The sequence below is a fragment of the Triturus cristatus genome, chromosome 6 (genome assembly GCF_964204655.1).
Source record: "Triturus cristatus chromosome 6, aTriCri1.1, whole genome shotgun sequence".
In the NCBI taxonomy this organism is placed as follows: domain Eukaryota; kingdom Metazoa; phylum Chordata; class Amphibia; order Caudata; family Salamandridae; genus Triturus; species Triturus cristatus.
In genome coordinates this window covers 1229904922-1229926964 of record NC_140589.1, presented here as the reverse complement: position 1 = coordinate 1229926964, position 22043 = coordinate 1229904922, and the positions used below count along the sequence as shown (strand labels likewise).

At 43.9% G+C, this 22043-nt stretch overlaps 1 protein-coding gene across 1 annotated transcript in view; it reads left to right on the top strand.

The window, feature by feature from the left end:
• GTF2H5 (general transcription factor IIH subunit 5) overlaps positions 1 to 22043 on the top strand; it is a 74904-nt gene that overhangs the window by 29702 nt on the left and 23159 nt on the right. The window contains exon 2 of the mRNA XM_085612161.1: positions 1889 to 2008. Within this exon, the coding sequence (XP_085468287.1) occupies positions 1974 to 2008 (35 nt within the window). The 5' untranslated portion in view covers positions 1889 to 1973. The remainder of the gene's footprint in view (positions 1 to 1888; positions 2009 to 22043) is intronic.

Below are 22043 nucleotides of genomic sequence, written 5' to 3'. Positions count from 1 at the left end.
TCTCTCCTAGCCCCTTTGTACACTTGTACAGTTGAAAACGTCTCTCTAGGGGCTTACTTGGGACACTTGAATAGGAATTATACGCTTGCTTATTCGCACTATCAAATCTTATGTATGACCTCTTTGCTTCGCTTTGCACTTTTCTCCCTGTTTAACTTCTTCCGGTTAGGACTTAGGTTATCACAACATATGATGTACCCTTGACATTCTGTTACTTACAATCACTAGGACATTCCGTTGAGTAATGCCCTCCCATTTTGACCTTTTCCAGTGATTTTGAATGACATTCCAGAAATTTCAAGAAAGAATTACACAAACAGATGCATTGTTTCTTACGGTGGGTACATCTTTGGGTCTCCCCTTTCCCTTGCTGCTTCCTCTGAAACTGCATTGAGCCTGTTGATAGTAAATTCTTAATCCTTTCTGACCCAATTAATTGTGGTTGATGCAAACTTGGTTGAGGAATGAGACTTGGCTTAAAGAAACCAGTTGTACTTTATTATTGTGCAGTCCTAAACTGCTACTTAACCAGAAACATGTCAGAGAGTTGATTACTTGTCCCTATCGAAAGTTATTGAACATGAATTAATAATAAGGATTAACTGACTTATAATCCTGTTTTTAACTTGTTTATGTCTTCAATGTACAGTTAACAGTGTCTTTTGTCTTCTTCTTTTTATTAATACGTTTTTGAATTTGTTTAAGATTAATGATTATGTCTGTTGGATTTGTATATATTGTATGTGGGTATTCGTGGTATTTATACATTGTTTTATATATACACTTTTGCAGCCCTGAAGAAGTCCCAAGTTGGACGAAACGCGTCGGCTGCTTTGGCTGTTCTTAAATGTCATTTTAACAAATGAATAATAAAGAAGATCAATTTGGAAAAGAAAAATTTGATGTACATGGACTAATTTGATATGATTTAAATTTGAGGATGTGGTGCGCCTTTTGCTGTTTATGTTTCATCCTATCTCTTACTCTTTTTCACTTGAAATTAATCAAGTGCAGTAGGAAAACACAGTAACACACAACTCTGGCCTTTATGATTGATATCTTACACCACCCACTTAGGTGATATCGGCAGCACAACATTCATCCATAACACTTCCCTGAAGTAGCCTGCAACTCATCGATAAATGTGCTTCAACACCATGTCTGGGTATGGAGTATTCTATAAAGTCTACTACATGTAAATACAATTGTTTCCCCAATAGTCTCACTTCTCATTTTGGGTTTCTTGTTCCATCTAGGTGTCAATCATTTTCATATCAAAGAGTGGTGCTTGGTGCAGTATCAGTGGGAACATATACAGGGCATTAAGCATTACCACTGTGAGACACCAACATTTGATTTTTTTTATAGCGTATCAATAATTCTCTCTTATTGGCTGGCCACAGGATGTCTGATAGAGCCCGGAGAAGGTAAAAAGTGGACAGCTGAGAGGCTAAAGGGAAGAAACAGCTCCATCAAGGATTGTATTCCTAAACATATGTACTGTACCTGTTCCCTATTTTGTTCAAACAACAAATGACTCTACTTGCACAATAAAATCTTCTAACTCACATTTTCAAGTCTACAAATCTTTAAATTAACCATTGTTTCTAGTCGACAAAATGTAAAATATGTTGCTCTGATGCACTTACAGAATTGGAATAGCTTGTGTGTCTATAAGGCCGTAAAATTGGCCAAATTTCCCTCCTTTTTCTTGTACCCGATTTTCAAATGGTATTTGTAAGGACAATGTTGTTGAGCAACCATAGACAATCGATTGGCTGTGTTCACAATACAAACATATACAACATATCCATTCACTGTGGGAGATGATTCAAAGTGATTATTGACATTAATATTTATGCACTTATCAATTGTTTTTGTCTTTCAGCACTCCAAACAAATAATATCTAAAATCTGGATCAATAGAGAAAAACCATAAAGCCAGCTGACTGATCATTACCTATCCTGAGAAGATGGTGAATGTTCTGAAAGGAGTGCTTGTAGAATGGTTGGTAAATCATATGTTCTCTCTACTCTATTGTCAGAATTGTCGAATTAGATTGTGTTTCTGCATTTTATTTGCTTCTCTAATAGTCTATACATATGAGTGGTTTTATGCTTGGTTTGAAAGACAAGTAATGTTTCTAACTAAAGCTCAAATATGTTGTAGATGTATTAAAACTGTAAATGGAAAGTGTGCTTAAACTGGTAAATGTATATTTGTAGGATGTGTGGGTGTAGATACACATGCTCTGCATACTTCTGTCATATAGTGTTCGACTCAGACGTTGCTAGTTGTATTCTATACGAAAAAGTATTTTTGATTCATAAGATACCCCTTGATTCCTCCCTCAGTCGGTACTGTGCTTTGGTACTGATCCATTGTTATATTGTTTTTCTCTACCATTTGGATCGGACACATACTGATGGGCATCTCAAACTCAATTTGTTCCATGTTCACTGCACCAGGTCCACGTGGTTAGAACTTCCACTCCCGTTGCAGAAAAACGTTTCTTAGAAAACTGCAGTTCTTTTTTTCCTTTACCTCGATGTACTTTGGAGACTGCTAAGGAAGATGGGGTTCCTGACTCGGATCTCTGCACTTTCTTCTCTTTGTCAATTCCAGAGAATGGAGATGCGTAGAGGGTGATGGATCCTTCAGGAAATGTCATCAATGCAACTCCAAATACCCCTGCACTGACCTTACTAGGGTTTGTAATCTGTCTATTCCCCGAACTGAGTGCACCTTCAATCTTGTCTTCAGGTACAAAAAGACTCTGACAACGCAGAGATTGACACGTGGCACATCACAATGCAGCAATGGGCATCCAATAATACACCTAACATTGGCGAACCAAACCCGTTCAGCACCAAACAAGATAATGTTTAATCAATAAGTCCCCACCATATCAACCCAGCCCAGAGATCGACCCATAGATCGACTCTAGCCCCTCCAACTCGCAGCAATAAGAGCAGGATGTCCAATGCACGTCCAAAGGCAACAGGCCTTTGAATGAAGTCAACACCGACAGTCGTAAGTATGGCTGAATACCAAGAACACCATAAACGTCACAAGAGCCCACACACTAAGGCAGAGTACCGCCCTGTACGGGGCCAGCCTGGTGCACAGTACATTGCTGCCTAGAGAGCCTCCTTGCTCCAGTCGGCTCCGAGGCAAGGTATTAGAGCTGTAAAGGGGTTAGACCAATAGCTTCGCCCTCATTGGTCCTACAGCTTTGAACGCTGAGAAAGCTCAGAAACCGAATGCTCTGTCAGCGCATGTGCCCAGCTGGCCACCAAAGATAGCGTTTGTGCCCTGACCACATTTTTTAGCCAGTTCCGATGACTAACAAAGACCAATCCTCGCAAAGCTTCTGGAGGAAATGGATGAGAGACAGAAATGTAGTTTCATCCACCACAGTACAAGAAACGTTTCTATGAGCCAGTCAAAAACTGCAGAGCACTCGCCCAGAAAGAGGATGCTGGTTTTAGAGGACAAGCCTATGCCAGACTTTTCCTCTGAACCTACACCACCGCCAAATGCTTAAGTGTGCATCCACTAGTCCTTCTCCAGTCATTTCCCTCCTCCTCTACCTCCACCACCACTTCACTGCCATTGTTGTCAACCCCTCCAAACTTTCCACCAGGGTCTCCACAGTCATTATCGGACAAGGTAGCCCTAGTCTATATAACCTACCAGAGTACTAGAAAACCCCCTTCTACCCACATCCCACAAAGATCCCATGGGACGATTATGATATAGTTCCCACGAGAGATCCACACGTCAAACCAGTCAGGACTTCTTCCTGAGACGACCCAGTATCCTACCATGGGGTTATGCAAAGGGTAGCATATTATAAGGTAGACCTCCTTGTTGAAATCCTCCTCGGTCAGAATGCTCACTGTAGTTTCTGCCTATTTCAAAGAGTATGCTTAAGTCTACCACAGGCATATTCAAGGAGACTGTTAAAACCAGTGTGATGACTCTGGGAGTACGAAATAGTTTAAACCTTCTCCCTCAGACCCTTTTTATATCAGAGTACATATTCCAGGGGAGTCGTTTGTAGTGCATACTGCAAGCAAATGCACTACTGCCCAGGCTTCAGGTGGCACCCCACCGCCTAAAATGTAGAATAAGCAGGTAGATGCTACAGGCAAGAGAGAGGCAGTAGGGGTGGCCACCCACTGGCAAATTGCCAATTCCATCAGCCTCCTGTGATATTAAGATTGAGCACAGTGGTGGTTGGAAATGGAGGATTTTATACAGCACCAGCCTGAGCAAATTTATGAAGAGTGGGGAGGAAATCGCATCATAGAGCCAAATCATCTCCAGTATTACTAGACGATGTACTCTTGATGCGGTTTATACAGCAGCGGAAGGTGTTTACCTCCGTCGTATCTTCCGCCATCAGTCATGATAATACATCTCTAGCTTTAAGGCAGAGGTGCAACAACACCTCACCAAACCACCATACGACGACAGACATCGCTATGGCCTTCATGTACATGGTATGTTAGAGAAACTAAGAAAATATACACAAATAGCAAAATCCATGGGTGCCCTCCAGACGCCATCCACTAGGGCCTCCTTTTGTTGGCAGCAATTTAGAGGGGGAGCGAAGACCACTTCTCCTGAACAGCCCCAATTATGTCAAAGACTGCAGCAGTCATTCCACCAATAGGGAGGCAGGGATAACACATAAGGGTTCTATTGGGGTAATGTTCCGACAAGAGCAGACTTCCACCTCAAAACCCTGATTTAACCCTCCCCCGATCACAGGTCACTTGTTTGTGGGGGGGGGGGGGGGGGGTATAGCCAGACTTCCATCCAAGTTGGAATGAAATCTCCTCAGACCGTTGGGTTCTAGGGAATATACACCACAAGTATTGCATAGAGCTTCTCTCAACACCACCAAACATTTCACCCCATGCACACTTCCCAAGCACAGAACACCTCTCCCTTTTTCAAAAGAAGGTACATGCGCTCAACCTGAAAGGGGCTATAGAGCCAGTACCCTTACAACATCAGGGCAGGGGATTTACTCACTGTACTTTCTAATCCCTAAAAGGATGATTTTCTCAGATCAAGTCTCGATATCACGCCCATCAACAAATACATCCTCCATGATTGTTTACATGAGACATACCGACAGGGTGTTATTCCACTGCTACAGCAAGGCAAACGTATGACCTCTCTACCTCTAAAGGATGCTTACTTTCACATACCCATTCATCCTGCTCACTGGTAACACCTTCGCTTCACGATAATTGGTCAACTCTACCAATTAAAGAAGATGCTCTTTAGAGTTCCCCAGCCTCAAAGGTCTTCACAAAATGTGTAACTGTTTTATCTGCCCACCTCAGAAGAGAGGTCATGCAAGTCTTCCCCTGTGTAGATGAATGGCTGATCAAGTGTGCGGGCAGACAGCAATGCACTGAAGCTCCTATCTCTTAGTTTCACAGCATGGGATTTACAATAAACGCAACCAGATCTCACCTTCAGGTCCTTTCAGATTCAGCCCTTTCTAAGGTCCACTCTCAATGCCATCATGGAGAAGGCATATCTCAACCAACAGTCTTCCAGCAGCTACTGGTTTTCCAGCCAAATCATCATCTACTAGTCAGAACTGTGATGCGCCTCATAGGAATGATGACTTCATGTATTTCCATAGTTCCCTGTGCCAGATAGCCCATGTGCCTGTTGTAGGAATGCTTTTCAGCACAATAGTTACAAGCAGAAAGCCCACCCTACACACACAGGCCATTGACTGAGAAGGCATACCTATTTGCCACTCGAAAGCCATAATTTGAAGGGTCCTTAAAGGAGGGGAGCAGTCTCATCCATATATAAAACAGTAATAACATCCATACCAATCTCAAATCCCTAAGGCAGCAATGGGAGAGGGATTTGGGAGTCTTCCCCGATGCACCCTTGAGAGGAAGCTATTAGGGCGAGGTTACGCCTAATCCAATTCAAAGTCCTGCTTAGAATGCATCTGGATAGCATCAAACTGCACAAAATTGGGAACGTTCAAACACACACTTGTCTGAGATGCAATAATACAGAAGGTTCCCTTTACCATACAATATAAACAACTAATATTCTGCTCATTTGGACGGACAGTGGAAAAAAGGGACATCACACAATTATAGGTGTCACCCACAAAGGAAAAAGGATTTGCAGGAATGAGTGTAGAAGCTGAAAAAGTAGTATATGCATCTGAAGGATGCCCGAATAAATTTGAGTAAGTATGGGGAGATGAAAATCTCTTTACGGTCTGGGTTCTTCTCATTCCAGCTCCCCCCCAAGCTGGAAACCAGACAATGGATAATGGTGGGTGGAGTGCCCAGCCATACATGAGATCCACATATGTCAGTAGGCCAAAAGGGGGTCAATGGTATGCTGTCAAATATTCAGGTGGGGACACGATTGCCCTACAAAGCACAACTGAAAGACTACCAGAATAATGATCTCATATAATGTACTCCATGTTTACTCTTAGCTACCGGTCACATCATTGTAGACACTCCACTGATATCCTGGATGCCCAAGAGGTATTCCACCAACCTGGTCTCCACTCACGACATCCTTCTCTTGTTGTAGGGATTCTGCGTATGCTCAGAACTATGCGCAGGAAACCAGAACCTTAGAGAATTGTGGTGTACCAGAAACTCCCCTCAGAACTAAGAACCCCTTATCCGACTAGCTTAGTGTCACATTCGTTATCCGAGATTTAGCTCGGCGGTCCCAATGTATAGACAACCCAGAACAAGCGACTTAGTTATTCTCAGGAATGGTGGGAACCCGAAATACCCGTTTGCACATATATATCAGTCCACAACAGAATAACTAAGACACAGTAAAGTTTAAAGAATTTATTCATAAACCTCGAGTCCTGTTAAACAATACTTTGGCTAACATAAGTAGACAAATGGTTAAGATCATTACCATTAACATTGTTACAATACCATAGAATATAAAAGGAGCGATCATATTATAATGACAGTGGAAAATAACCACCCTCCTTTCTCTAGTTACTAATAAAATATTATTAGACTATTAGAAGGTCTCATAGGCTTGCATAGGGGACCCCATACCGTATAGATCAGCTCAGATGTATCACATCACAGGATCAGCTCAGTGTTCTCTGCAACAGCTCTTCTATCGAATGCCTTAACAATATGCTGCGCTGTGATATTAAAGCACAAGACTTTCTGGTATTTGCAGCTACGTGCATGTTGTGACTAAACAGTGGTACGATCACCCTGAACACAATCAGCCGGCACCGTCTAGTGTCCTAGAACAGTTCTTTACTCGATGTACAGACCAAGGGCACTAGCAACTGTTAAGGATGTATAAATAACATTCCCTTGAGACAAGAGCGAGTCTGCATTTCTCAAATTAATAACATGTAACAACAGTGTCGGGTGCAAAGTCAGCAAAAACAACAAGATGGCTTTCTAACAGCTAACGCGATTAAGCTAACTTAGCACTGTAAATAGGGAGTGGCCTTAATCCACGTGACATCCCCCTTTGATCGAACCACTGTTTAACCAGGGGCGAGTAAATCTACAGAACGCAGAGTTCAAGATCAATGAAGCAGACTAAAGAGCTTGAAGTGTGAGTTCAGTAAATCAGAGAAAGAAGGAAAAAAATATAAAAACACAATCCATCGTTTGTGTGAAGGTAAAAAAATTAACTCCATGCAGCTTGTCGTCAGGCAGTTAATTTTGGAAAGTATAAGCAGCATATGCGGCTGCAGCTTCCAGTAGCAGATCATTTGAGTCATCAGCAAAATTGGCTGACATCCAATCCAGCAAAGAAAAAGAACACACGTGTTCCACAGGGAATTGAGCATCCAGCACTCCACGTGGACAAGAAGCAGGCATCTCGATGTAACTGCGTGTCAGGAAGTCAATGGCTGCTTTCTCTATATCCCATAACCCAAGGACTCCTTGCGCCGCACCCAAGGCCATAAACCCGACTCCAGAACAGTCAAACTCATGTACCACTAAGGGATACATCAGTTGATCAAAATCCAGGTCCGGTGACACCAAGTTTGACAGACACATATTCAGAGCCCATTGGAACGGACATTCGAGGCAGTGAAAGACAGGCTGTACACAAGTGAAAAACGGGAATCTGAAGGATAATCCATAAGCGACGCTCAAGGTAGCCAGTGGTAAAGTCCCATAGGCTTCCCACATTCGGCTACGCAGATGGAACATGTTGAAGCCGTGGTCGAGAAGCGCAAGTCGTGCAGCCATAGCGTAGTGCGCAGACCAACAGCAGTATGCCAGCAATTAATGCGAGTATCAGAGGAAACCCTCCGAAAACCCCAGAAAAAATAGAATGAAAAATAGCTGGTATTATACCAAAAATAGACTGGAAAGACGTCACAAGGCCAGAGCCTACAATTTTAAAAAAGTGCACCAGACCAGTCGTAGAAGAAGCATTGAAGATAGTGTGTATTAGTGTGCCAAAATGTAGGGGGAGGTCAGTATTCAAAAGCGCTTGAACTTCCGTGCGAGTGTTCGCAACTTGAAGGAGAAATGTTTCTCGTGACGAAGTCAATGCTACCTCCTTTTGAGACAAAAGAGCCCTTATTCTGCTCATCCTATTGAACTCTGCTTTCAAGGTTGGAATCGTCGGCCAGATGGATATATCAAGCCGGCCTTGCGGGGGTGGGAAAAGCACGTTATTACAGCAAACTACTCTTCGTGAAACTGAAACAATATAAGGAATTCCAGCTAACATCCCACAGCAAGCCTCACTATTTAAAAGCAGATAACTACCATTAGCAAGCAACGTAAATGATGGCGTTATAACTTGTACAGGAATGCCCTTCAACACGCAAGCTAAATTAGGGGCATTCATGTTACATGATCCATGTAATTGGATATGTCTACACACTACCGAATGATCAGGAGCAGTCGTACACTCCTCACCCTTCAAATAAACTTCTTTTCCGTCTCTCTCACATCGATATGTAAATGGGAGAGACCAGACCTCATGCAAAAACGCAGAACCAAGTTTTTCAAATCTGCCTAATGCATAATGTTTCATGCAAGAACTAAACTTATACATAGAAATCGGTAAAGTTACCATTCCATGTACGAGCCAAACTTTATAATCCGACTCAGCAACAGAAAAAGGCAAAGGTTCTAACTTTTCTATACGTAATAGAGAATATGTAGCATCTTTCATGGACATGAATTGTTGTTTTGCTGACAGATTAAATGGGCGGAATAAAGACGAAACATTCATGTAATCCCATGGTACTTTCTCCGCCTTTAACGTCTGCAAAGTCCAAGCAAATTGCATAATCGATCGTAATTGATTTTGACCATGATACAACACAGACACATCGTCCTGGACAATATCTACAACAGATGAAACAATGTTATCCAATGTATATATTCTTGAAGATAAGGTATTAATACTATTATCTATTACTGCCAAAACTTTTTCCATATTGGCTTGGTCAATAGCACGGAGCCTGGAGGCAGCCTCAATTTGTGACAACTTCCAAACCTCGTTGTAAACAGCATACACCCATCTTTTGGATCTTCCTAATGCGGGACCCTTAACAAAATCATTCAAATCAATGTTGTCATGCAAACGTGACAAGTGAAGTTTAACCGAATCTAATGTGGAATGTTGCAACCATGTCTGACACAATTTACCAACCGAGTAGGTAGTGACCGTATGTGATGACAGAAAACGTGGGTCTACTCTATCCTGTATGTACCCAGGATTTACTCCCAAAAATCTACGTTGACAGGTGTCCGAATTTTTCTGCCATATCAACCAACCAGTAGGGTCTAATGCACTAATATTGAAGGTAGAATTGGAAATAAAAGACTGCAACATAGTAAGGGACAGATCTGTGTGATTCTCCCAACCAGGATAAGCTCCCAGATCCGGGATCGAGGGGGAATTTAAGTTTTTAGAGATAGCCAATCCAAAACAGGTTGTCTGGAAAACAGTAGAATTTAAAAACAGCATGTGGTTAGGGATCAGGCAGGCACGATGTAAAGCTTCTGTACCCTGCACCTGCCAATATTTAGTACCCCAAACTGATTTGAGATCAATAGCCTGTTTCCAAACGTCATACCCACCAATTGCCAAATCATCCATGAAGTATTTAGAAAACAACAATTTAGTGTGGGTCAAACGCACCTTTGAAACAGGGTCATTATTAAGCTTAAAATAAAAAGAAGCATTATTAGTTACACTAAAATCTGAAAAATATGAAAACTTTGCGATCAATGTTTTTGAACTTCCAATCTTTGGGGCCGGGCAATGTTCCCACTGTGTAAAATTAACCAAACTACGAAATGAGTTTGCCCTATGGAGAAAATGTGTGCCATAATGTTGATAACAAAATTGCTCTGCATAGTTCTCATTATTCAAATACAAATCCTCAGCATCAAAAGCGGCATAGTATTTTAAATCAGAAAACAGTGTCTCTATAGTTTTAACATCCCAATCATCAGATCGAATGTCTTGCTTTACCACATCACCCATAGAGACACGATATACAGACGGCACATTAATCACTTCCGTGGGGCCATGAATTTGAAATTTAACAGCATCCCATGCTATTCCATCACGGACAGGCCAGGCGGTGATATTAACAAAGGTCTGGTCCCTCTTCATGATGTGCGATGATGAATGTGGGGCCAAAGTTCCATTAATTAATCCAATCGTAGAACGTTCATGCAGGTAGTGTCCATTTATCAATCTAAAAAACACCACCACAAAACCAATGGACATGAACAAAAAAATGCAAATGAGCACCAACCAGATGTAAATCCAGGGGGGAACCAAAAATTGTCTCTTGAACCAGGCAAATATTTTAGAAAATTTGGAAGGGGCAGTGGAAGTCAATGATTCAGTTCCAAAGGAAGAATTAGACTGGACAATGTCAGTTGAATGCAAAAGGGGCAATGGGACATCAGTAGGATATGAATATTCAGCATCATCAGGTAAAGCACTATCCGCAGGTGAAACAGCAGAATCAGAAAGTACTTGCATTTCAATGGCAACCTCAGGTACTACGTCAGATGGTCGCACCACAACAGCACTGCGCATCATTGAAGGGCAAGAAACTGAAGGTGTCAGACTATGAAGTATCGGCCACCCTGTGTAGCTTGACATTGTCAACCGAAATGTACCTGTTGTCTCTGTGACCAGGAAGGGGAGGCAAAACAATTGTGCGGGTACCCTCAACTCCAAGCACCGGCACTGGTGCACGATAAGAGGGTCCAAACTCCTTCTTCTTCTCCACCTTCTCACGGACCAGATCACCAACTCGGGGTAGCCAGCCGACTACCGGAATCTGCAGTCCAGCCTCGGTCGCAGAAGACACGTGCTCTTTTGCTAGAGTATCTCTTGTTTCTTGAAAATTCTGTAAAACAGTACAGTGGTCATCTAAGTCAAAAGGCGCGGCCGCCGCCGCCATGTCGAGACCCTCCAGGTCAGGGACAAACATTCGAACTCCGAAGAGCATCATGTACGGGGTCCTCCCACCCAGAGACCTTCTAGGGAGATTATTAAGTGCACGTTGGACGTCATACAAATGGGATAGCCAGTTTTTGCCAGTACCTAACACCCGGGCCGTCAATGATTGCTTTAGGTCACTGTTCATTCGTTCCACAACACTATTGCCCTCAGGCCGATATGGAGACGAAAATTTGACTTGTACCCCCAAACTTTTCATGGCTTCTTTGTAAGCCTTAGAGGCAAACGCAGGGCCCTGATCAGAGTGAAGGGTGCCACATGCAAAACTCCCTATAAAGACACGCAATGCTTTGATGACAGTCCTGGCGTCAGCACTCCTTTGTGGCCACACCCAAAGAAAACGTGTGCACGAATCTACTGCAACCAAGATATACTTGTACGCAGTGTCTGAGGAAAAAGGACCGCAGTGATCTAAATAAACACACGCAAGTGGTTGATTAGATATATGCAGCTGCGTTTGTGGTGGACGTGCCACCGTTGATGGCTTAATTTGTTGGCAAATTCCACAATTTAGGACATAAGTCCGTGTATGTTTGTACAAACCGTACCACCAATAACGCTGTTGCAACAGTGACACAGTTGCGGACACTCCGGCGTGCGCTGACGCAACACCCTCATGCGCAGCTTGAACCAAAGCAGGTCTGCAGTCCGAATTGGGAATAACCCTATCCCCAACTTCATTAATCCTCACTAACGGGACGTTATCAGGACTTAAGTGATAATGGTATCGAGAAGGGAAACCTCTAGGGAAGTTTGTCCCAGTCTCTGTTGCAGCAATAGCTGCCAAGATGTCATCATCGATCTTAGTTTTGGATCTTGTAACTGCTGCTACTAAGTATGTTGCCACTGCTGTTTTAGCTGCCTCGTCAGCCAAACTGTTACCGACAGCATGGACACCAACTCGTTGGTGACCAAGAGTGTGAATAACACTCACAAGGGGTAGACTGCCTTTTAGTTCAGCCACCCTAGCCCAAAGCGTTTTATGCTTTACGGTGCTACCTTTTGAATCACGAAAACCATTCGTGATCCAAAACATCAGATTGTCGTTGTAAGATTGTACACAATAGTAAGAATCACTCACTATAAGAGTTGTGACTTTATAATCAGCAAACTCCAGTGCAAGCACCAGAGCTCTAAGCTCCGCCAATTGTGCGGTACAATCACCCAAAGTCTGCGTATGCACCGCATCCTGGACGAATTCTCCATTCACGAAAGTACCAACCACAATTGCGCAAGCCGCTGAATAAGCGTGCCTTGATCCAGTTGCGGGTTGCGCAGACCCGTCAGTGTAAATGACACAATGGAAGTCCTCCAACGGGCGCAATGTAAGTGGAGCCGGATGAACTAATTCATACTCCAAACTCTCCTGAGTCTGAAGTCCTGCGTCAAAAATGTATTCGACATCAGGTGAGGCTAAGGAGGTCGCCCATTGTATCCACCGTGGATGCAAAGCTTTAGAATTCGGCACACTTGCTTTAGTGACTGCCTCTAGGGCAGGAAATGGTGTTACCACCATCATGCGTTTCCCCTGTGATAGCGCCCGTTCTTTCAGGATTGCCATCTGAACTGCTGTCAAAACCTTTTCGACAGTGGAGAAACGCATTTCAGCCGAAGTATATAAATGAGACTTGTAAGCAATGGGGACTGTATCGCCTTCATTGTAAGTTAAGTACGTGAACCCCTCAGCACCCGGCACAATTCTAATGACCAGGTTTTTGTGGTTATCACGAGTTTGTAAATATATCGCAGTAAGAAGGTCAGACTGCAAAGAGTGTAATGCAGCCGAATGTTCTGGCAGCCAGCAAGATTTGGTAAAAGTATGTTGTACCAAGGCATATAGTGTCTTGATACGCTGGGCATATTCAGGAATGTAGGTACGACCGAAATTCAGAAAGCCCAGCAATGATTGAAGTTGTTTCAGTGTCGTAGGGATACGAAGGCGTGCGCATTTCTCAAGGAACTGCGGAGCCAAGCCTCGGCCCTCATTGTTGAGTTCGTACCCCAAGAATAAAACTGTGTACTCGGCAATGTGGGACTTCTTAAAGTTAAACTTGTAACCAAAGTCCGCAAACATACAAATTATGTTGTCCACGCGAGCAAGGTGAGGAAGCAACTCGTCATCTGTTAAGTAGATGTCATCAACGTACGAGTATGCCTCCGGGTCTACCATCTCTAAGAGAGAGACCACACGGGCAGCAAAAACTCCCGGACTATTTTTATAGCCCATTGGAAGCCTTTTGAATACTTTTTGTTTACCACCCGAAGTAAAAGCGGTCCACTCATAACTATGAGGGGATATGTTATGGCAATAAAAACCATTGGACAAGTCAAGTGTGGTTTTGAACCTTTTTCTCACAAGACTATCAACGAGAGCCGAACTATTGGTATTTTGCACCGCACAATTCCGGCAGTGCGAGTTTAAGTGCCGGTAATCCAAAACTAGGCGGTACGATCCGTCAGGCTTCGTTACAGTGAATAAAGGATTATTCATGGATGACACACACGTTTCAATTACACCCTGATATTCCAATTGTTCAAGGATAGCCGCGACGTGAGACCTAGCCTCACGTCGCATAGGGTATTGGGGTTGTGGCTGGGGGTCGGACCGCAATGGAAAATCGTGGAGGGTAGAACTTTTATCCCACCCCACCTGATTACGATACAACGCAGGTGCAAGCACCCGCGCCCACTCCTCGGCTAACTTCTCAGACTCCTCCTTGGGCACTACGTGTCCAAAAGAAGGAAGAATAACTTCTTCCCCCCTTGGAGCGTTTAGAACGAAAGCCGGGGGCCAATCTTTCTCCGCCAAAAGTATATCATAGGTGGTCGTTAGATTATCCCAAAATACCGCGTTAATTTTTCGTTGTATGTCACCCTCAATATTTAGAACTACGTCAAATAATCTCTCAGGGGGGGCTACGCGAGTATCAGCAGTTTCTACTGTTACATAGATTTTAGTTGCTGTCGCCTCCAGAAATGGACGGAGTGCTCCCCGCACTACTGTAACTTCCGCCGCGCTGTCTAGCAGCGTCAAAGCCCATTTCATGTTCAGAAGTTGCGTCCGCACCATCTGAGGCATACTTCGCTGAGATAGCAGCAACTTTCTTTTTCTGAAACGGAGGACGCGGACGTGCAGAATCCTCCTGCTTGCTTTTTACGTCCGCTTGTCTGGGTTGCTCACGTCCTTGAGCACTCCGGCCTCTCCCACGGTCTCCTCCACCAAAGTGTGAAACCGCTGTTTCCTGTGAAGAACGAGGAGAGCGCTGGTCAGGAACCTGAAACCTTTCAGGTGATTTAATACGAGAACGATCACGCAAATCATAAGTGCGTTCAACATACGCCTGAACTGGGGACGCGGAACGAGTCTCCTGTTTCTGTTGCTGTTTATCTTGTTTTTTATTTCTCCAATTTTGTTTTGGAAAGTTGGGTTTATCATCTTTTGTAGACGAACTCACTTTAGTATGCTGTACTACATCAGGAATCTTGATGACGGGTTTCACGCCTAGGGCACTACGTCCAACCATCCTATAGGCTTTTGCAATAACTTTTGCAAACTCCCTCGGCTTATCTTCATCCGCAATAAGCTCCATCATGTTTCCTACTTGAAACTGCATGGCATCTCCTTTGAGATTTCCCATGATCATGGAACATACTACATCGAAGCTGTCGATAAGCCGCATTCCCAACTCAATAGCCGCTTCCGCCCCATGGTCCTCCTGGACTTTCTTGATAACGGAAGGTAGTACCGACATAGACGTAGTGCCGAAGCACTTCGAATAGGTCGCTGCAAAGACCTTGCCCCAATTGTCAGTCGACAATGTCTGGGACTAGTTCTTTTGGCAAAACAATAGTGAGTATCCTGTGTTTATCCACAGGACTAGTGTTAGGAAACACGGCTTCTAGTTGATCGAATTTCTCTGCAAGCCAATAAGGATACTCATCCTTATTCTGGGGGCGCTTGCCAACAACCGCGTTTGCCATTACAGGACTGATCACAACCGCATGATGGTGATCAGCCCCGTGTCCCGCCACTGTAGGTGCCCCCACCTGTACAGTGCGCGACACATACTGCACTAACGCCCTATGGACCGTAATCAGGGTCGTGTGCAGTACACGTAAGCTATCCACTCCTACCGTCAGGTAGCGTGGATGAGGTGTATGTCCGGCCAGCACCGGCCAAGTAGCTCCTTCAATAGACAAAGGACCCAGTCTCGCCGGGGCGACCGTGTGGGGGAGGGCGCCATTAAACCAAATAGTGTGTTGCCAGGTAGAAATAGGAATTTCTAATGCCATATATGGGGTATAATGTAGAGGCACCTGAGTAGCAGTATATTTGTGGAACGTTTTATCAACGTCTTCCACAGCCTCAAAGGTAACCCAAGAGTAAAACAACTCATAAGGGTAAGTAGCACTTGCACTTACGACAAATACCACTGCCAGCCCGTCATCGGGTACCCCGTACGTCCTCAAATGAGCACGTAGAGACACCCTACTATGAGCGGGAATTTCTACCGCCATAAGGACATAAAATAAAAGATACAACGAGATCTTTAGTAGCACTTGGGCTTATATTAGTATAACCTTTTTTATTATCAAGCTTGAAAGAACCTATAGCCTAAAACCTAGGTAGGTTAAGCCGTCACTCCCGTTATCCGGAAACCAGAGTGAGGGCGTTGTGGACTAATAAAAAGCACTACTAAGGCATCTCAGATATTAAGACCAAACGTTAGGTGCGCCATGTTGTAGGGATTCTGCGTATGCTCAGAACTATGCGCAGGAAACCAGAACCTTAGAGAATTGTGGTGTACCAGAAACTCCCCTCAGAACTAAGAACCCCTTATCCGACTAGCTTAGTGTCACATTCGTTATCCGAGATTTAGCTCGGCGGTCCCAATGTATAGACCACCCAGAACAAGCGACTTAGTTATTCTCAGGAATGGTGGGAACCCGAAATACCCGTTTGCACATATATATCAGTCCACAACAGAATAACTAAGACACAGTAAAGTTTAAAGAATTTATTCATAAACCTCGAGTCCTGTTAAACAATACTTTGGCTAACATAAGTAGACAAATGGTTAAGATCATTACCATTAACATTGTTACAATACCATAGAATATAAAAGGAGCGATCATATTATAATGACAGTGGAAAATAACCACCCTCCTTTCTCTAGTTACTAATAAAATATTATTAGACTATTAGAAGGTCTCATAGGCTTGCATAGGGGACCCCATACCGTATAGATCAGCTCAGATGTATCACATCACAGGATCAGCTCAGTGTTCTCTGCAACAGCTCTTCTATCGAATGCCTTAACAATATGCTGCGCTGTGATATTAAAGCACAAGACTTTCTGGTATTTGCAGCTACGTGCATGTTGTGACTAAACAGTGGTACGATCACCCTGAACACAATCAGCCGGCACCGTCTAGTGTCCTAGAACAGTTCTTTACTCGATGTACAGACCAAGGGCAAGAGCGTGTCTGCATTTCTCAAATTAATAACATGTAACAACAGTGTCGGGTGCAAAGTCAGCAAAAGCAACAAGATGGCTTTCTAACAGCTAACGCGATTAAGCTAACTTAGCACTGTAAATAGGGAGTGGCCTTAATCCACGTGACACTCTCACCTCCTACAACGGAACTAGCATGCAAAGCTCTCCATTACCTACAGCCTACCACGATATCTGATCGACTCCCGACGCCCTTGATACACACGATGCTCATCCAAACTCAACATTCAACGTCCACACCTCGTACACATGTGGCAGCACCTATCATGCTGTCACACCTCAAGGCCATCCCTGACATTGATTTGGACTCTCCAACAAACCTCCATCATCAACTAACCACATTGATCCCCAAAAAGGATGTCCCCAGGCAACCTGAGAACGAGATCATGCAACCAGACCTTACCTGTGGATCTCCCCCTAAAATAGAACACACATCCTCACTCACAACTAACTTTCCCAATTCAGTTTGGATCGCACGATTCAATGAGTTAGCCACCGGCCTATCCCATCTCAAGGCCGAGATGGAAAACCTATCCATCATCACCAAAGAACTTCTAAACACAAATAGAGCCACCAACGCCACTGTGAACCAAATCAGTCACCAAACTAGTAGTTACATCGACAAGAATTCACACCCTAAGGTCACTAGGCTGAATAAGATACCTTCCCCCAACAACCCATCTCGGCCAAGGAGGGCAACTAATGAACTATCCGACAACAACATTGACGACCTCCTCATAGCCTATGCCAGTCCGACTGACAACAGTAAGGCTCGATGTGGCACTATCCAATCCATTCATACCAACCCCTTCAGAGAACAGACTCACAACTACAGATCCATAAACCGAGAAAACCTCCCAAATATCAACCTAGTGCAGACTACTCTCTCCCATTCGACTAGCAAGATGAAGTGTGCACTCATTAACTGCAGATCCGCTAGCAACCATGCGCTGAAGATTTTCGACCTCATCCACGAGAATGATTTAGACATAATCGTCCTTACCAAAACATGGCTAAATAGTTCCTCCTCTCCCATCCTTGACCTACTGGTTCCTCCCAGTCATGACTTAATACGCCTTGACAGAAACGTGAAACCCGGTGGCGGGCTAGCCTGCATCTATTTTAACTCATTCGCAGTCAATCAAGCGGACTCCATCTCTCTATCCTCCTGCGAATATCTCTGTATCAACATCTCCGATGATAAACGCCTCGCCAGCAAACTTCACATAATCTACCACCCCCGGTTGATGAGCTGACATTCATAGATGAGTTAATGGAAGTCATTTCAACCAACAACAACTCACAAGTGCCACAGAGTTTCCTGGGCGACTTCAATCACCATTGGAACAACTCAAACGATCATGGTGTAAGCTGTCTTAAATCTTTTCTGTCAGATCAGGATCTGTCTCAATTCTGTGACAGTCCAACCCACAACAAGGGAGAGACATTAGACCTCATCATAGCGAAAACGAACAATGCATCCTTAGAATCCATCACACCATGTGACTGGACGGACCATTACTGCATTTTCTTCTCTATTGATATCAAGGTAATTCCAAAAAAGGGCCAACCCACAAAAACAAAACAATGGAAAAGGAATTTACAAAATATTAACCCCATCGCCCTGGTAAACTGATGCAACTCCGCCCTGACTCCCACGACAGACATGATTGACATCCATGACCTCACAGTCTTTTACAATTCCACTATGCTTGAAATTCTTGACTTCGCAGCGCCCCTCCAAGAAAAAAAATTCTCCTCCAAAATCTCCAAACCGTGGTTCAATGAGTCCCTGAACTCTGATCGGCGCAAGCTAAGATCATCTGAGCGCCTCTGGAAATCCACACCCTCCATTGATCACCTATATCACCTTAGAGTGCTGAGGAATACATACAACAGGAAGATTCTAAAGGCCAAGGCAGACTTTTTCAAAACCCAGTTGAACCAAGCAATCAACCGCCCCAAAAAACTATTCGAAACGGTCAAACAAACAACGCGCAACACGCCTAATGGTATGGAACAAAATGATTCTGCTACACCTAACTGCGATGAGCTTGCCAATTTCTTCCTAGAAAAGACTACGTTCATTGATCTCGACATCCAAACTAAGAAGGCCCTGCCACAAACTATTGCTCATGATACTAAATTCTACTCTCAGATCAAGGTCCTTTTTAGTACTCCGATGGAAACCACAAAAAACAATGCCTCTTGGCACACCTTCTCACCTGTCCCTGAACAAGAAATCTACAACACTCTTCTAGCAATCAACCCCTCCAATCACTTCTCCGACCCCCTATCTCCTTCTTTATTCAAAATGATAAAATCCTCTATTCTACCCCTATGGGCAAAGATTGTAAATGCCTCAAGTCAAGGCTCCATACTGAACTGTCTTAAAGTAGGGCAGGTCACACCTATACTAAAGAAATCCGACACCCTCCCCTCAGATCTCAACAACGACCGCCCTATAACCAACATCCCTACCTTGGTGAAATTGCTGGAAAAATGTGTACAAATACAATTATGTAACCTCATTGAGAATTACAACCTCCTAGACAAACGCCAATCCGGCTTCCGTCATGGTCACAGTACGGAATCTGCACTCACCCACATAATGGACGACATACTAAAAATGCTAGACCGCTACAAATCTTGCCTATTGATACTTCTTGACTTGTCCTCCGCTTTCGTTATGGTTAAGCATGACAACCTATTGTCCCTACTGGAACGAAGGATGGGCCTTACGGGCCCAGTGTTACAATCCTAAATAACAGAACACAAAGAATCAAGATGAAGCAGTCCTTCTCTTAACCCTCCATGGTCACCATAGGGGTTCCACAGGGCTCAGCACTCTCACCCATTCTTTTTTTTTGTTTGTTAGTTTTTTTGTCCTAATCTCACCAAAGACATTAGCAGATTTAAGAAGCTGACTTTACAGTTATTACGGGGCGCCCTTCGGCTAATTGCATCCGTCTAGGCCTACCGGGCCTGCCTCGTGTTTTCGAGGTCTGGTGTAATCATTGGACCCGGGAGGGAGACCTGTATTTAGCCATTTATCAGGCGGAAGCGCCGACCCCAACTTAACAATGGGAACCTAATATTTAATGGATTTTCCTCTCTGTCGTCTCGTTCTAAACGCGCCATATTAAAGGCGGCTTTAAGCCAGTCTTCCCTCCCCGGAGGAGTTGTTGCCTTCCATCTTATGCAGATCTCTCTTCTCGCCAATGACACCAAATATAACAACAAACCCATTTGGATCTGTGTAAGACCCCACTGGTAGAATCGTTCTTACCAAAAATCTCCAAGTGGAGGTCTATCTCTATGTTGGTTCCAAGGATAGATGTTAAAGTATCTCCCACATTTTTCCAGAAAGAGATTAACTCCGGGCATTCAAAAACATTTGAATATCATCGGCGTTGGCGAGTTTACATCTAGGACAGCTTAGCGCCGATGCCGGGGCAAATTTGGCTATCTTGGCCGGAGTATAATAAAGCCTGTTAATCGCAAAGAAATGATTTTTCTTCAGACTGGCAGGCTTTATATATTTATAGAGTAGCTTAAGTGATGGTTCATAGAATTCTTCTATACCGTTGGCAAGTGGTGTTTGCTTCCAAACTGATACCGGGGAGGGGGCCTCTATCTCTTCTGCTTCTAAAAGTCTTGTATACCAGAGAGATATATCTTTCTTTTTAAGCCGAGTATCTTGAAATAGCAGTTCAAGGTCCCAGTTCCCAGTGATTTCAGGAACTTCTGTCTCATACCATGATCTTAATTGGAAAAACTTCAACCTGGAAAATCTGGGGCCTATCTTTGCTTGTAAAACCTCCCATGGGAGAATTCCATCTGAATCCACCAGGTCGGACACCTCACCAGACCGGCACTTTTGATCCGAGTGGCCAGGCTATCACCCAGACAAGGGGGGCTCCCCGGAGAATCCCAAATGGGGCAAAAAAAGAAAAGTAACCTATACCGCAAATACGCCTGATATTATACCAAGTAGTCAAAGCTGTCTTGAGAACTTTGAGGCAAACCTTTTTTTAAAAACCTTGGGGCCCCAAATTTATATAAAAACCCTCCTTGTCCGCTACCTCCATCAGCCAGTACCATTTCCCCCAGCACTCTAACCCACTCAGTTTCCTCTGGGATAGTCAACAGCATCCTGATGCCCTTAAATTGGAAAGCCATCAAATACCAATTAACATCCGGGAGGGCCAACCCACCTTTTAAGAGCTTCCTTCTTAGTTTGTTCCATGACATCCTAGCATTTTTTTGGGCCCATATGAAACTACCGATTTTCCCTTGAATTTTACTAATGCTCTTTGGAGGAAAAGTTAAAGGGATTGCATTGAAAATGTACGTCCATTTTGGTAAAACAGACATTTTCACAAGATTTACCCTCCCATTCTTTTTGATCTACTCATGGAGCCACTGGCAAACGCATTGAACTCAGCGAACATTCTATATCACCTGTATGCGAACAACACCCAACTGTATTTCAAAATCTCCTCACCAGAGGACTTCATCTCCCTCAACACTATTCTTCAGAATACTCAAAGCTTGCTCACTGGCAACCACCTCTTGCTTAACACCAAAAAACTGAATTCCTACTCATCTCCCCACCCAATCACACTCCCAAGATAGACCTACGGCTGAAACCTCCAACTTCCTTTGACTGTGCTCCCCACATCATTAACTCCGTGAAATCCCTGGGAGTCACCATAGACCAACACCTTAACATGCAGGTGCAAATCACTAATGCCTCCAAGGGAGCTAAACACCAGATGAGTATACTTAGAAAACTTAAACCCTTCCTCCCACAGACCAACTTAAAATTGGCGGTACAAACCCTAGTGCTACCAAGATTAGACTATGGAAGCACCGCTCTATGCGGTCTCCCCAAATGCAAGCTGGCCCCGCTGAGGGCATCGCTTAACGTCGTGGCCAGACTGGTATCAGGAACTAAAAGATATAACCACATCTCTCCGACCATGAAAGCTCTCAAC